This window comes from Musca autumnalis, unplaced genomic scaffold (assembly GCF_047663935.1).
Source record: "Musca autumnalis isolate F117 unplaced genomic scaffold, ASM4766393v1 scaffold_4, whole genome shotgun sequence".
Classification (NCBI taxonomy): domain Eukaryota; kingdom Metazoa; phylum Arthropoda; class Insecta; order Diptera; family Muscidae; genus Musca; species Musca autumnalis.
Window position 1 is genome coordinate 244,687,442 of NW_027411977.1, and position 14,369 is coordinate 244,701,810.

At 37.9% G+C, this 14,369-nt stretch overlaps 1 protein-coding gene across 2 annotated transcripts; it reads right to left on the bottom strand.

Annotated features, from left to right (window-relative positions):
* Positions 1-23: 23 nt before the first annotated feature.
* Positions 24-10,097, bottom strand: LOC141401376 (probable G-protein coupled receptor Mth-like 2). 2 transcript variants are annotated; one of them, XM_073981548.1, is made up of 7 exons: positions 9,539-10,097; positions 8,973-9,386; positions 8,707-8,910; positions 6,477-6,618; positions 6,281-6,416; positions 233-294; positions 24-144 (listed from the first exon to the last, which is right to left on the bottom strand). In XM_073981548.1, exons 2-7 carry the CDS (start codon positions 9,142-9,144, stop codon positions 114-116), a joined length of 747 nt encoding a protein of 248 aa, XP_073837649.1. In that variant the 5' UTR covers positions 9,145-9,386; positions 9,539-10,097; the 3' UTR covers positions 24-113. The 2 variants fall into 2 exon arrangements, with proteins under 2 accessions (XP_073837649.1, XP_073837650.1); XM_073981549.1 differs by lacking the exon at positions 9,539-10,097 and having other exon boundaries at positions 8,973-9,455.
* Positions 10,098-14,369: the final 4,272 nt, after the last annotated feature.

The window sequence follows — 14,369 nt, forward strand, 5'->3', positions numbered from 1 at the left end:
GTCATTTCGTCTGGTCGTTTATTAGTCAGTCATTCAATCATCTTTTTATTATCTTATATATAGAAATTCAATACAAATTATATAACATGTGAAATATTTCCATTTCTCTGGAACTAATGAGGGGGACTTCGTCTTCTTTCGTATCTGAAAAAAAAAATAAAATTTTTACAAAAAACTTCGTAAATAAACTACAAAAATTTTAAATATGTTTCTAATATCTTTTATCACTTACAGCCTTTTGACAGCATGCGAAACACGACGCCGGCATACGTAGGAATAAAATATTATAATTCCCTAAAAAGATAACATATTTTTTATTAAAAAAAAAAACTATAAATAATAAGATGGGCGCCCAAGGAACACTGTTTGCAAAAATATCCAAATCTTCAAAGCAACATGAAAAATCAGTTTTGTAACGAACCCCCCCATATAGACAAACCTATTTGACATATCAATAGCAAAATTCAAAATCCTACTAATTGCTAATTCAATATATTTTTACGAAAGTAATTGCTATATTTATGCTAATTTTGACGAATTTCTATTAATTCAAGAATTTGAATTGTAACGTAAAATTTTATTAAGCATTTAGTTTTTTTTAATCAAATTTACAACAACAATTACTGTATAGAATTCCAATCACCACCCAGCAAAACAACTCCATACAAAATAATGGTTTCTTATAGTACATTTTGGTAGTCTAACTACTTACAAAACCCCCTACTAACCCATTATTTTAAAAAGGGCATGTCGTACTGAACTACTAGATATACTTTGACCACTAGAAGTTGAAAAAAAACTAAAAAAGTTAAATTTTTAGATCCGTTGAGGTGGAATTTGTTCTAAATTTCAACACACTTCATATTTTTATTTTATTTTATTTCGTTCTCTGCTAGATTGGGTCATGAACTTCTGCTTTGTAGCCGAACACACTACACACTTGGCCACCCTTACGAACAGTAACTGTTCTTTGAACGCTAACATGTGCACCACCATCTGTTCTCAACAAAAAGCTCGCGTGCCGACGTTGAGCGTTGTACACACAACCCAAGGATTTGTAGTCGGACACACCCGCTCTGTGCCACCGTACTCACAACTAAGTAAGGGATAATATAAGTAGTTATTTTTGTTTACGTTACTTTGTAATGTGTTACAAACTAACTAACTGACTAACGGATCAGAATTTTTGTTGGGTACTTTTCTATTTTTGTTTTGCTATTGTTCTTGTTGTACGCTTTTAATTTTCTCTCTCTCTCTCTCTTCAATTGTTTTGAGCATTCAGTTGTAGCTTACATTGTGACGTCATTCATTGTAACCCTACTCCTTTCCTTTATTTCCTACCACTGCCTCCATTAGTTGTTTACATTAAGTCGTCTGTTTGTTTACGAGTATGTGCGTATGTGTGTCGCGTGATCATTAGGGTTATGACTTTTTTACAACCTCAATCCCTGTGTCATAGTGTGATGAATTTCTACATAAGATAACATAAAATTTTAATTATAAGGTGATTCGGTAAAAAAACCTTTCGCACAAAATTAATTTAAAATTTGAATTTATCAGAATTTTCGGCAATGTTTTCAAGTCTCTGTAAGTAGATATATATTTGAAAATAAACTTTAGAGACAGATGAGATAACTTAACTAATATAACATTACTTTCTAACTAATTTTCTTTATTTCTGAAAATCATTTATGCTAACGAGGGTATGTATATACACTTTCATACGGGCAAAATGTGCCTCATCGAAATAATGGTTTTAGACCCCAAGTATGTTTGGACGAAATGTGTTTCAGACAATTTGGAGTCGATTGAGCAATGTCCGTCCGTCTGTCTGTCTGGCTGGCTGGTGCGCACGATAACTCTCGATCGGATGAACCGATTCGGTTCAAATGTTGGCTTTCGTAATGTTTTGCCCAAACTTAGTTTAAGTTCGAAGATGGGCTATATCGGTCCACTCCTTCCGGTACCTCCCCCACAAAAATTCGAAAATGTTCGGAAAATTTGTGCGTACGATAACTCTTGAAGGGAGTTATCGATTTGGTCCATACTTTGCCCGTCGTAAAATGTGTACCAGACTTAGATAATTTTTTAGTATAGACTCAATCGGCCCACTCCTTCGGGTACCTCCCACACAAAATTTCGGAAAAGTTCAGTTTAGGGCTGTCTCTCGAATCGCTCTGATTTTTGTTTTAGCAACTTGTATTCACTGCCCTCCATACGACGGAACAAGTTTCATTAGGGGCAAGTCCATACTTCCTGAGAAAATAGTCTGAAAGTTACAAAAAACCCATATGACACCGAATGAGGTGGTTGGAGCGCAAGATAACTCTAGAACGGATCCGCCGATTCGGTCCAAAATTTGGCCTTAGTAATATTTGGTCCAAACATAGTTAAAGTTTGAAGATAAGACATATCGGTCCACTCTTTCAGGTACCTCCCCCACAAAAGTTCAAAAATGTTCGGAAAATTTGTTCATACGGTAACTCTTGAAAGGTGTTGCCGATTTGGTCTATACTTTACACATTCTAATATATCTACTAGATATACATGGACCATCCGGTACCTCCCTCACAAAATTTGGGATAAGTTCACTTTAAGACCTGCTATCGAATTACTTTGATTTTTTTGAAGCAACTTGCATTCGCTGCCTCAATACTCAATACTTCTTGAGCAAACATCCCGAAGGTTGTATAAACCCCCTATGGCACCCCTGTGGCTGGAGATCCACTTCCATGATGGTCAACGTAGATCCATTCCTTTTAGTATCTCCTGCGCAAATCTTTTGATCTCTAATCCTAATGAACATTTTTGTCTGTTCAACTTCCCAATTTTTTTAAAAACCCCTAAATACATACGTTGTTTGGGAAAAAATTGTTTTAGGCTGAGGGTATATCTCTGTCGGCAAAGCCGACTGATACTTTTTTGCTTGTTTTAATATAATTTTTTTTTACAAAAAAAAATATCAAATTTTTTTAAATTGGTTTCTGCATTACCTTTTTCAATATTTGAATGGAGAATATCCACAAACAAGAAACAAGGGAACTAATGAGATGAGATCGCTGCCTTACCCCTTGGCGAACAATGCCAAACACTAATAAATTAGTTGAGTTGGGATTAAGCCAGACTATTTTGAAAAAAAAAAAAAAATAAATAAACGTTATTTTAGTTATTAGTACACTTAAGTATCTTCATTCGTGCAACAGGAAATAATTTTTGAGAAATTTGTTTTTTTTTTTATTTCAAACATACATTTTTTCAAAAAAAATATTTTTGGTAAAATCGATTTGTGCGTGAACTTGTTTGTATATCAATCGAATAAACGTTATTTTAGTGATTAAAAGGCAAAAGTTCATTCATTCGTGATACAGGAAATAATTTTTGAGATAAAAATGTCGAAAAGCCATAACCCTAGTATGTGTACGAGAAAGGAACCGCTGGGCGGTGGAGTAATATTTCAGACCGCGACTTAAAATCAACAGTGTAATCTAAAGAGTAACCTAAATAGAGTAAAGCTGTGTGCTTACTAGAGATATGCTTTGTGCTTAGAAGTACATCAAGTCTTACGTGAATAAAGCTAGGGTCACATTAGGCAAATATTTGTTCAAGCGACCGGCAGTATGCGCTTACTGAGAGCAAATGAGCGTATATAATGCATTGAAATTTATGCTCGATTTCTCTCAGTAAACACACACTGCCTGTCGCTGGAGCAAATATTTGCCTAGTGTGACCCTAGCTTAAGTTAATAACGTCAATAAAGCATTGTAGAATCGTAATTTAAAACGAACGTTTTATTTGGTACAAATCATATCGGGGAATAAAACAACGTCGACAAGAGATTAAGTTAAGCCCTAATTCCGTAACAATTTCTTTGCAAGGTAATTGGTCAGTTGAGGGCTACCACTGTTACAATTTATATCCCTTGTGGACTCTTCTAGTTAGATTAGACCAAATAATAGGGAATTAATTTTAATTAATATCTCGTTGAATTCGAGCCGAAGATTCGAACACACACAACCACTATTATGTGACTAGTTTCGAAGTTGGTAGCGGCCCATTAGACATATCGGCTGGGGAGTGGTTTCTCTGTCTTCGAACTTTTTCTCTTTCAAATGCAATTTTGTTTTTACAGAGATGGATACACGCAGAAAAATATATGTTAGAAATATGTTTGGATCCAAACAAATATTTGTTTGGGACTGATTGCAAACAAATATATGTTTGGATCCAAACAAAATTTGTTTGTGTCCAAACAAATATATGTTTGCAACATTTTGTAACATATCTCAATTTAATATGTTTGGGTACCAACATAGTTTTTATGTTAGAACATATTTTTTATGGGTGGAGAGGATTTTGGTCAAAGAGAGTATCAACAGGGATCTCGCAACTGCAGAATGCTGGTTTATAATAAAGAGCATGTGCATGTGCATTATTCCGATTTCGTTACGATTGGTTTGCTGGGCTGTTAATCCCTACATTTTCATCTTATCGTCTCACCATACATTGACAATGTGTCAACAAATCACAACACAACCTCACAATCGTCTCACGATAACATTGAGACTTTATCAACAAACCACACACACACAACAACTACCGCTGTGGCAACAATTGTTGTTAGTTAACTGACAAACCGACAAACCAAACAACTACAGTGCGTTTGGTGTCGAAAAAACAAAGTTCGTATAGTCAAATACTTCGCAACTACAAATTTGCAATTTCTTTAATATAAAGGCAACATCTAATATCTCTACCTAGCGCTGATAGACCCAACATGTATGTACGAAAATGATCGAGTCCATTTTATTTTGCATGAAGAACTACAGATGAAAAAGCTTTCAAAAACGCATAAGAATGAAAAGTTTTCAAGCTTGTTTGGATCGTTTTAAGCGAAATAAAATGGATTTTAAGCGTCGTTTCATAACTGTTGATGAGACATGGATCCACCACTATACTCCAGAGACAAAAGAACAGTCCAAACAATGGACTGAAGCTGGAGGAAGTGCCCCAAAGAAGGCAAAAACAATTCAATCGGCTGGTAAGGTTATGGCAACGGTTTTTTGGGACTTCAAAGGTATTTTATTTAATGACTATCTGCAAAAGGGTAAAACAATAAATTCAGAGTACAATTGCAACCTTTTGAAAAGAAAAAAACGTCCTGGCTTACAACACAAAAAAATAATTTTTCATCAAGACAACGCACCAGCGCACAAGAGTGTTTTAACAATGGCTAAAATCAACGAATTAAACTACGAGTTGCTTGACCACCCACCTTATTCTCCTGATTTAGCTCCCAGTGACTTTTACTTGTTCCCAAATCTAAAAAAATTCCTTGCTGGCAAGCGTTTTACCTCAAATGAAGATGCAATTACAGTTGTAAACCACTATTTTGAAGACCTTGAGGAAAACTATTTTAATCAAGGGATAGAATTGCTAGAAAAGCGTTGGACTAAGTGTATTGAAGTTTCAGGAGATTATATAGAAAAATAAAAATAATTTTGAAAAACTAACTATTCTCTTTCATTGATAGGCTAAGAAGTTTCCGAACCGCCCTCGTACATATGATTCATATTGTTCTGCTATGCTTACAAGACGATAACAACTACAGTGAAAATCTTTAGAAGAAACGGTAAGTTAAAATATTACAAAGTAAAATAATTAATAAAAAGCAGCACAATTTGTCTCTGCTTTGTTTGGTGGTGTGTGGTGGTTGTTAGTCAATAAAAACAAAAACTCGCCAAAATTGTTTTTTTAATCTCTCAGAAAAACCAGTATTTTTTCGCTTTATGAAAGGCGTTGTTATTTTTGGGACTGCTTGCAAACAAATATATGTTTGCTGCAAAATATGTGTGGGACATTTTTTCCTGTGTGTACTTGTCCATTCCATCTGTATGGCCTCCATGGCTTCTCTGAACGCTAATAATACTTTTTTTCATGCGTTTTTCAAGGACGTGGGTTCAAACCCCAGCCTGTCTCACACTGATTTTTATTTATTTGAAAATGTTGCCTATTAGGGCGAAGATTATTTTCGATGGCAGAAGAAAAGTTCGATGACAGAGAAGCCATGCCACAGCCGATATGTCTGATGAGCCTCCACCAACGGCGAAACTGGTAGCTGTGTGGGTTCAAATCTTCGGCTTTCCTTTTTCACTTGCAAAAAATCATCGGTCATTAAGCTCAATTCCAATGAGAAATTAATTAAAATTAATATTAAAATGATCTTCGCCTTGTAGGCAATTAAATTCCAATTTTCGTACTTACTTTGCGTTTTATTACTCACCTGTGTTGCATTCAAAGTATCCGGTATAATAAACAGTGGTATATCTTGGGAAATTAGCCTACCCAACAAATTTGAAATAATTTCTAGCATCCATGAGACACACATCAATTGCAAAAGACGAACACTTACAAAAAACCTTATAATTGAATTGAAACATTGTAAAAAATAATAATTAATTTTAATTTGTCAAACTTACATTTGTCTCTCATCGCGACGATGTTTTAAATCGGCCGCGCTGTTGTTAATATAACGCAATGTCTTGCAAAATAGTGTCGCACTGAATATAATCACTATTAAAAATAATCCATAGAAAAAAATCGGTGCTAACCAAAGGTTTGCTGAAAAGAAAACGCGCAATGTTAGTGGATTTCCTTCGGCAAAGGACCCAGCACAAATACCCATTACAAAACCCCCTACTAACCCATTATTTTAGCAAGGACATGTCACGTGAAATATCAAATTATTTTTTGGCCACTGTTATGAGTAGTTAAGTAAGTAGTCGCGACTTTTAGTTACTACCTTTTATAGTAGTAATTTAAGTGGCCAAAATATTACTTCTTATTACGCGCGACATGCCCTTGTAAAAATAATGGGTTACACTGTGCAACACGAAAATTATTAACTATATTCTGATACCGCAGTGTGATAGAACACTAAAAATGAGAAGACACGTGTCTCGCCGTTTTTCCCTATCTCATCAACTTTCGCGGTTACAAGCCTCCAAAGGTTTGAGGCTTTGATGTAGAAAGGGTCATTTAGTCAGGACTATATCTTCCAAACCGTTAGGAAATTTGAATTTATCTCGGAGGCAAAGTTGTAGCTCTTGTCTTAAGGAACAAAAATTGTGAACACATATAATCCATCAAGCTTCATCTGCAAGGTAAAAACGCCATGGCAAAATTTCTTTTAAAATTTTTTCTCAAGTTTTGTTATACAGCTTTCAAACCGATCAAATTTTAAGCAAACAACCAACTAGAAAAATGTACCTCAGATCTCAATAAACACCTTTCTAGAATATACGAACTCTGTGTACAAAAATGTACCTCAGATCTCAATAAACATCTTTCTAGAATATACGAACTCTGTAGAAACGGATCTTAATGGTCAAAATAGCAAAACAATTGCGATTTTTATCCTCTTTTCTAGGATTCTGCTCCATAGATATTAAACCGTTTAAAATTCAAGAAAACAATCAACCACAATAGTGTAGCAAAGGCATCAACAAACAACTTTCTGGAATATGCGAAATGTCTATGAACGGTTCTTAATGCTAAAAATAGCACAAATCTTTTGAAAAGATCCAATTTTTATACTTTTTTCTCCGACTCTGGTCCAAAGATACGCAACCGCCCAAAAAATAAGGATACCGTCAACCACAAAAATGTACCTATGATCTCAATAAACAACTTTTTAGAACATATATCTAGGAATGATTCTTAGGGTTGAAATTTACGAACAATTAATTTTTTTTAACATTCCCCCTGCTCAGGTTTGGAAATAACAAATTGTTAAAAACTCAAGGAAATTTGAAAGGTTTATTATTTACGGTCTTGAACAGGAAAGAATGATCTAAAATAATCGAATTTGGAGCTTGAAGAATCTTTCCTAGGACCTTCATTTGTTATAGAAACATGTTTGTTGAAATTTTAGGTACATTTTTGTGGTTGACGGTATCGTTAATTTTTGGGCGGTTGCGTATCTTTGGACCAGAGTCGGATATTTTCAAAAGATTTGTGTTATTTTTAGTATTAAGAACCGTTCATAGACATTTCGCATATTCCAGAAAGTTGTTTTTTGATGCCTTTGCTACACTATTGTGGTTGACTGTTTTCTTGAATTTTAAATGGTTTAATATCTATGGAGCAGAATCCTAGAAAAGATGATACAAATCGCAATTGTTTTGCTATTTTGACCATTAAGATCCGTTTCTACAGAGTTCGTATATTCTAGAAAGATGTTTATTGAGATCTGAGGTACATTTTTGTAGTTGGTTGTTTGCTTCAAATTTGATCGGTTTGAAAGCTGTATAAAAAACTTGAGAAAAAATTTTAAAAGAAATTTTACCATGGCGATTTTTACCTTGCAGATGAAGCTTAATGGGTTATATGTGTTCACAATTTTTGTTCATTAAGACAAGAACTACAACTTTGTCTCCGAGATAAATTCAAATTTCCTAACGGTTTGGAAGATATAGTCCTGACTAAATGACCCTTTTTACATCAAAGCCTCAATCCTTTGGAGGCCTATAACCGCGAAAGTTGATGAGATAGGGAAAAACGGCGAGACACGTGTATTCTCATTTTTGGTGTTCTATCACACTGTAGAGTCAGAATATGGTTAATAAAACATGACTCAAAAAATTACACACAGTGTTATTAGGGGGTTTTGTAATGGTGTGCTGGGGAGTAGTATAACTAGTTACATACTACGTAAACTGCAGCGTGTTTTGCAAATGTTTTCTACTGCATAGTCAATGCCTATCATCAGCAGGGGACCTATTGAGCCTACTATAAAATACCATAGGAAATATGATGATCTCTCAAGCATAGTTGTACATCTAGACCAGATTTCAAAGCATAAAATGCAGTGCCATATAAGATAGCTTTTCACAAAGAAGAGACCAACACTAGCTAAATAAGAAAATCAAATCAAAGTATTTGACATTAATCAATCTTTGTTATACCATACCTACCCATTAATGGAGGAATTTGTTTATTCATTACTACTGCAACACCTGTTAACAAGTATGTCATGGCCAGGAAAGTCAAATATGGTATTAGACATTTTTCATAATCATTTTTGATTTTCAAAATACAACAATAACAAAATATCGTTAGCAACAAGAATGGAACTGAAACCAACATAGCTAAAGCGAAGTGAAAGAGAAATAAAATATAGGTTTTTATTTTGATTTGAACTAATCTGTCTGGAACTGGAACTTACCATAACCCCTTAAGGCCTGGTGCCATTTTAATGGTGGATTAAAACAAACTTTGGGATCCACAAAATACTCAAATGTGCCATTAAATTCGTCGAAAGCAAAATCAAAACAAAACTCTTGGTAGTTCAGAATCACATCGTAATAATCTAGTCGTAGCCTTCCATCCTTATGAAAGAAGAAGGCGAAGAAAAATTAATGTTAATTGGTATGAAATTCCGCATGGATGCGTCTATATATAACTTTGATCCCTGGAGAGACGAAGTCTTTGGCGAGAATAATACATCAAATGTCACACACATTCATCACGCTTATTTTACCTCATATAAAGTCCAAATTCTCTTTGCATCCAAATCTTGATATAATGGAACAATATTATCCTTGCATATAGTACTTAAATTTCTTTCAATGTGATGGAAATCATTAACTAAATGCCTCTTTACAGCTTTATTTTTAGATGTTATTACATTTTTAATGTAAACTACTTTCTGATTCTCATCCAAGTATTCATATGCATCTAATAGTTTTGAAGAACATATAGGCAAACACGGTACTGTATTACAAATACAGGTACGTTGTTCACTAGTTGTTGTACTTTCATTCGTCCCGGAAATATCATGTTCATCAAATATTTGATCTACGGTAGCATTATATACCAAATCCGTGGGTATTTCTATATCTCCATATGTGTATGAACCATTTTCATGGGCTGTCACAACCACCGAATAATTAAATCGACACTCTACATTGTTGTTCTGTTGACAATCGACATTTGTAGGAATAAGATGAAGAAGCAGAATAAGCAAGAGACCAGCAGTTGAACTAGTTAGAATCATTTCGAAATATGTATTTCTAAAAAAGATTGTTGTCCGTTGCGTTATTATTTTCGTTCTTATTTTGAGTTCGCAACGTATGTAATGTAACTTCAATACTAAACATATGTAAAACCCACACGAGACCACATTTTTATTTTAGGTTACAATTTGAGAAAGAGAATTTCCAATTCTAACCGCAATTGATTAGACCAGGGCTTCGGAGTCGAATCATTTTTGTTTAGACTCTGTCTGCCACTTAAAAAAGAATACTGGTAAAATATATGTTAAGTTCGCATGTGACAGGCTTTGTATACCCTCCCGCGAGGGGAAAACTTTTAATTATACCCACCGTCATAATAATGACGGTATAATTATATTTTAAAACAAACAATTTTCGTTGTTGTTGTTGTTGTAGCAACGCATATAAGTTCGTTCGTATATTATTTCAGTTATCAAGTTCCTCTGTATCCAGACTCCAGAATTCTGCAACCTAGACTGGTTGCGTCCATAAAGAATGAGGAGACAGGTGAGTGGGGTTAGCTGGGCAGTTGAATAAATAGTGTATCGTGTGGTCCCAATCCACATGCTGGGCATATGTTGGGTATCGTGGCGTCAATTCTGGCCCAATACAAATTGAGGCAGCTGCATCGTCCGGATCTTAACTGAGCTAAAACCACTCGTGTTTGCCTTGGCAGCTGGCGTTCTTCTGCTGCGATGGATGGGGGATGGTTTCCAAGTCCGGCATTCACACTGTATCTTCTTACAGCTTGCGCAACCATATTGGTGTGAATGCGATTCAAGCCTGCCTGATAGGCTCGTTAATCTAGCGGTTCTCTTTTATACCTTTGGACCTCTCTCTCTAGATCATGAAGGTCTCTCCTGACGTGCCTGGGTGGGTGGAGCCTGTCCATTAAACCGTGACTGGGATGCTCACTGCGGTAACACCCAAGCAGGTACTGCATCGACAACATCTTATTGTGCTGACGCACCGGTAAAACCTTCGCCTCCTCATGAAGATGGTCCACTGGTGTCATGAGGAGGCACCCTGTTGCAGACCTCAGGGCGGCATTTTGACAGGTTTGAATCTTCTTCCACTGCGATGTGCTAACCTTTGAGGACCACGCTGGCGCCGCATAGCTTACCACAGACCGGCCTATTTCATTATAGGTGGTCAACAAGGTTTCTTTATCAGCACCCCAAGTGCTGCCGACCAGCGACTTGAGAACCTTGTTCCTACTTCTGATCTTATTGCAAATATCTGTGGCATACGCGGACGACTTGAACATGCTATCGAACGTTACACCCAGTATTTTAGGGTAGTTAGTGCTCGGAATCAGCGCACCATCGACCAATATGTTCAGTGGGAGCCTCATCTCAGCCGTCCATGTGGTGAACAGCGTGGCTGTGGATTTAGCGGCGGATATTTTCATATTCCTCAGATGGAAGAACTGCACTAGGTCAGCTACATATGTAGACATTTAACCTATCACATATGTCATCGACGATAGGACCCGACGCCAAGATCGTACAATCATCCGCATACATCACGAACTCTATGCCGTCTGGAGGGTGTGGAATTTCAGAAAGGTAAAGGTTAAACAGTTCCGGAGGTATATCCCTTCCTTGGGGAACTCCCCGTTTCACTCTACGGGTTTTGGACTTCTTGTTTCTGAATTCTACAAACGACTGGCGTCCACACATGTAGTTGATTACCCAACGTTTCAAACATGGCTGGAGATTAGTTTTCTCTATATCCTCGAACAGCTTGGCATGGTTGACGGTATCGAAGGCCTTCGATAGGTCAAGAGCCACCATGACTGTTCGGTCGCACGGCCTTTTCTTGTTCAGTCCTCTTCTGATATGTGTGGATATGGCGTCTAATGCTGTTGTAGTACTATGTATTTTCCGAAATCCATGTTGATGTTGGGCAACTGGAAAACACCTTCTCATCGTGGGGAGGACTAGCGCCTCTAGGATCTTTGCTACTGGCGACAGGAGTGAAATCGGTCTGTACGATTCACCTCTGCTGCCATCCTTACCAGGCTTCAGTAGCGTGACCACCCTGCCAACTTTCCAGGCATCCGGTACAACATGGGTGGCTAACGATAGGTTCAGAACACTTGTTAAATACTCAACTCCAGGTTCATCCAGCTGCTTAAGCATTACCATCGATATTCGGTGCGGGCCCAGCGCTTTGGATGATTTAGCGTTTCGGATGGCATCTGCAACATCGCTCATCGTAAATTGTGGTGGTACCTCCTCGGCTGGAAGAGCTCTTCTTATACGGCGTAGCACACTTCTCTTCGCCCTATCACTCTCGGGGTGCTCTATGAACTGCCGGTTAAAATAACACGCGCACCTCTTTGGGTCAGTTACTGTCACGCCGTTGAAAGTAACTGCCGTCCTGTCATCCTTCTTTTGCGGACTCGAGAGTGATTTAACCGTTACCCACAATTTACATATTCTTGCACCAATGTTGCATTGCTTGGTCTAGCCACTTTTTCCGCTTATGTTCGCCCACTAGCCTGTTGACTTTAAGAGTAATTTCTCTAACTCTTGGATCTTCGGGGTTCGTACGACGAAGCTCATCACGTTCATTTGCTAGTCCCGTCGCCTCTGCTGGGAACTTTGGTCTTATTTCGGGTATTCGACCAGCAGGTATGAACCGAGCGGCTGCTTTAATGATGTTATCTCGGAAAGTTCTCTCAGCTACCCGAGGATCTGAGGGGGTGGGCAATTGTCTGAAGCGGTGATTGGTAAATTCTCTTAAACCTTGCCAATCAGCTTTCCCATGGTCCAGGAAAGTACGGCGTTCAGAGGTTATGAAGTCGGGTGGTCTGTTTACGGAGACGATGATAGGGAGGTGGTCCGAACTAAGGGAAATGACTGATTGCCAGGATACGTCATTTATCAGACCTGGTGCCACAATGGTGATAACTGGCGAGCTGTGGCAGTTTTCTCTAATCCTCGTAGGAGCGTCTTCATTCGCCGCGCAAAACGTGGAGCTATCGATTTGCCCTGCCAGCGCTGTACCCCTCTGGTCATTACCTAGGACGGAGTGCCAAAGCTCATGATGAGCATTGAAGTCCACTAGCACCAAACGGTTATCGCCATCTAAAAGCAAACTAATATTGGGCATATAACGCCGGGCACAGCTATTCATCGGCGTTATGTACACATTAAGCAGCACTACCTCGGCAGTACCACACTTTACTGGTACCCCCATACACTCCATGTATGGGTCACTAGAGCTAAGCTCAAGCGAGATAGGTCTGTACTGGACAGACTGGTGTATTACGAAGGCAAGTCCTTCTCCTCCGCTTCTTGTGCGATCCTTCCGCAAAACGCTGTAACCATCACAACGTAAGCTACAGGTGGCGGTGAGCTTTGTTTCCTGGATCGCGGCGACCATGATGTTTTTCCGACTCATAAAGTCCACAATTTCACTGACCTTATTGCGGACACCGTTGCAATTGAATTGCAGGAATGATGCATTTCCGGACCGTTGAACAACAACATGTGGTGTTAGATGCTGCATTTGTTGTTGTTGTTGGGGAGACTGCGGGGGCGTCTCGTATTCCGACGACGACGAAGAGTCAGACGACGACGTAGAAGACGCACTGGGTGATGTGCTGACGCAGCAAGCAGCAACATACCTGTCACTGTAATCCCGGGTGCTACTAAGGCCAGAGCACCCACGAAAATGCACCCATTCCATACGTCCATTAAATCTCACCATTGTTGACATGTGGTGGATGGGGATCTGGCAAACGGAACAGATCCATACTGGCCCAGAAGAGCTCGGAGCAGGCATTCCGGGATAAATTGCCGCTCCCATGGTGAAAAAAATACACGAACACAAACACATAATTGTTGAGGTGACGGCCCCTGGTCGCAGATTCCTCCGAGTCAATCCGGTGCATAGAACCGGCCGTCGCGGGATTGAACAATTTACGTGGATCGTTTGATTGATTCGCTCTCTGTATTGCGGATGATGCTCTGCTATCACTTTCAACTACTAAGGGATGCACTGAGGTTGATGTACAGAGTTCAAATTACTCAAGAGGAATGAACGAATTTATTGAATTTCGTTCTGTTTAGCTTCTATTTTTGAGAAGCGATATTGTCATCTAGTATTGATAAATTTAGTAGTACATAGTATATAACTTTAGTTTAAAGATAAATCACAATAGGAAATATGAAAACTTTTAAAATCACAATGACAAATGTACAAAAGCTTAAAGGTGTTACTATTGAAATATAGAGGGCGTTTAAAAGTAATTATTAAAATGCTGATTGCTTCAATTTGTTATTCTGTTTGTAACACACGGAAATA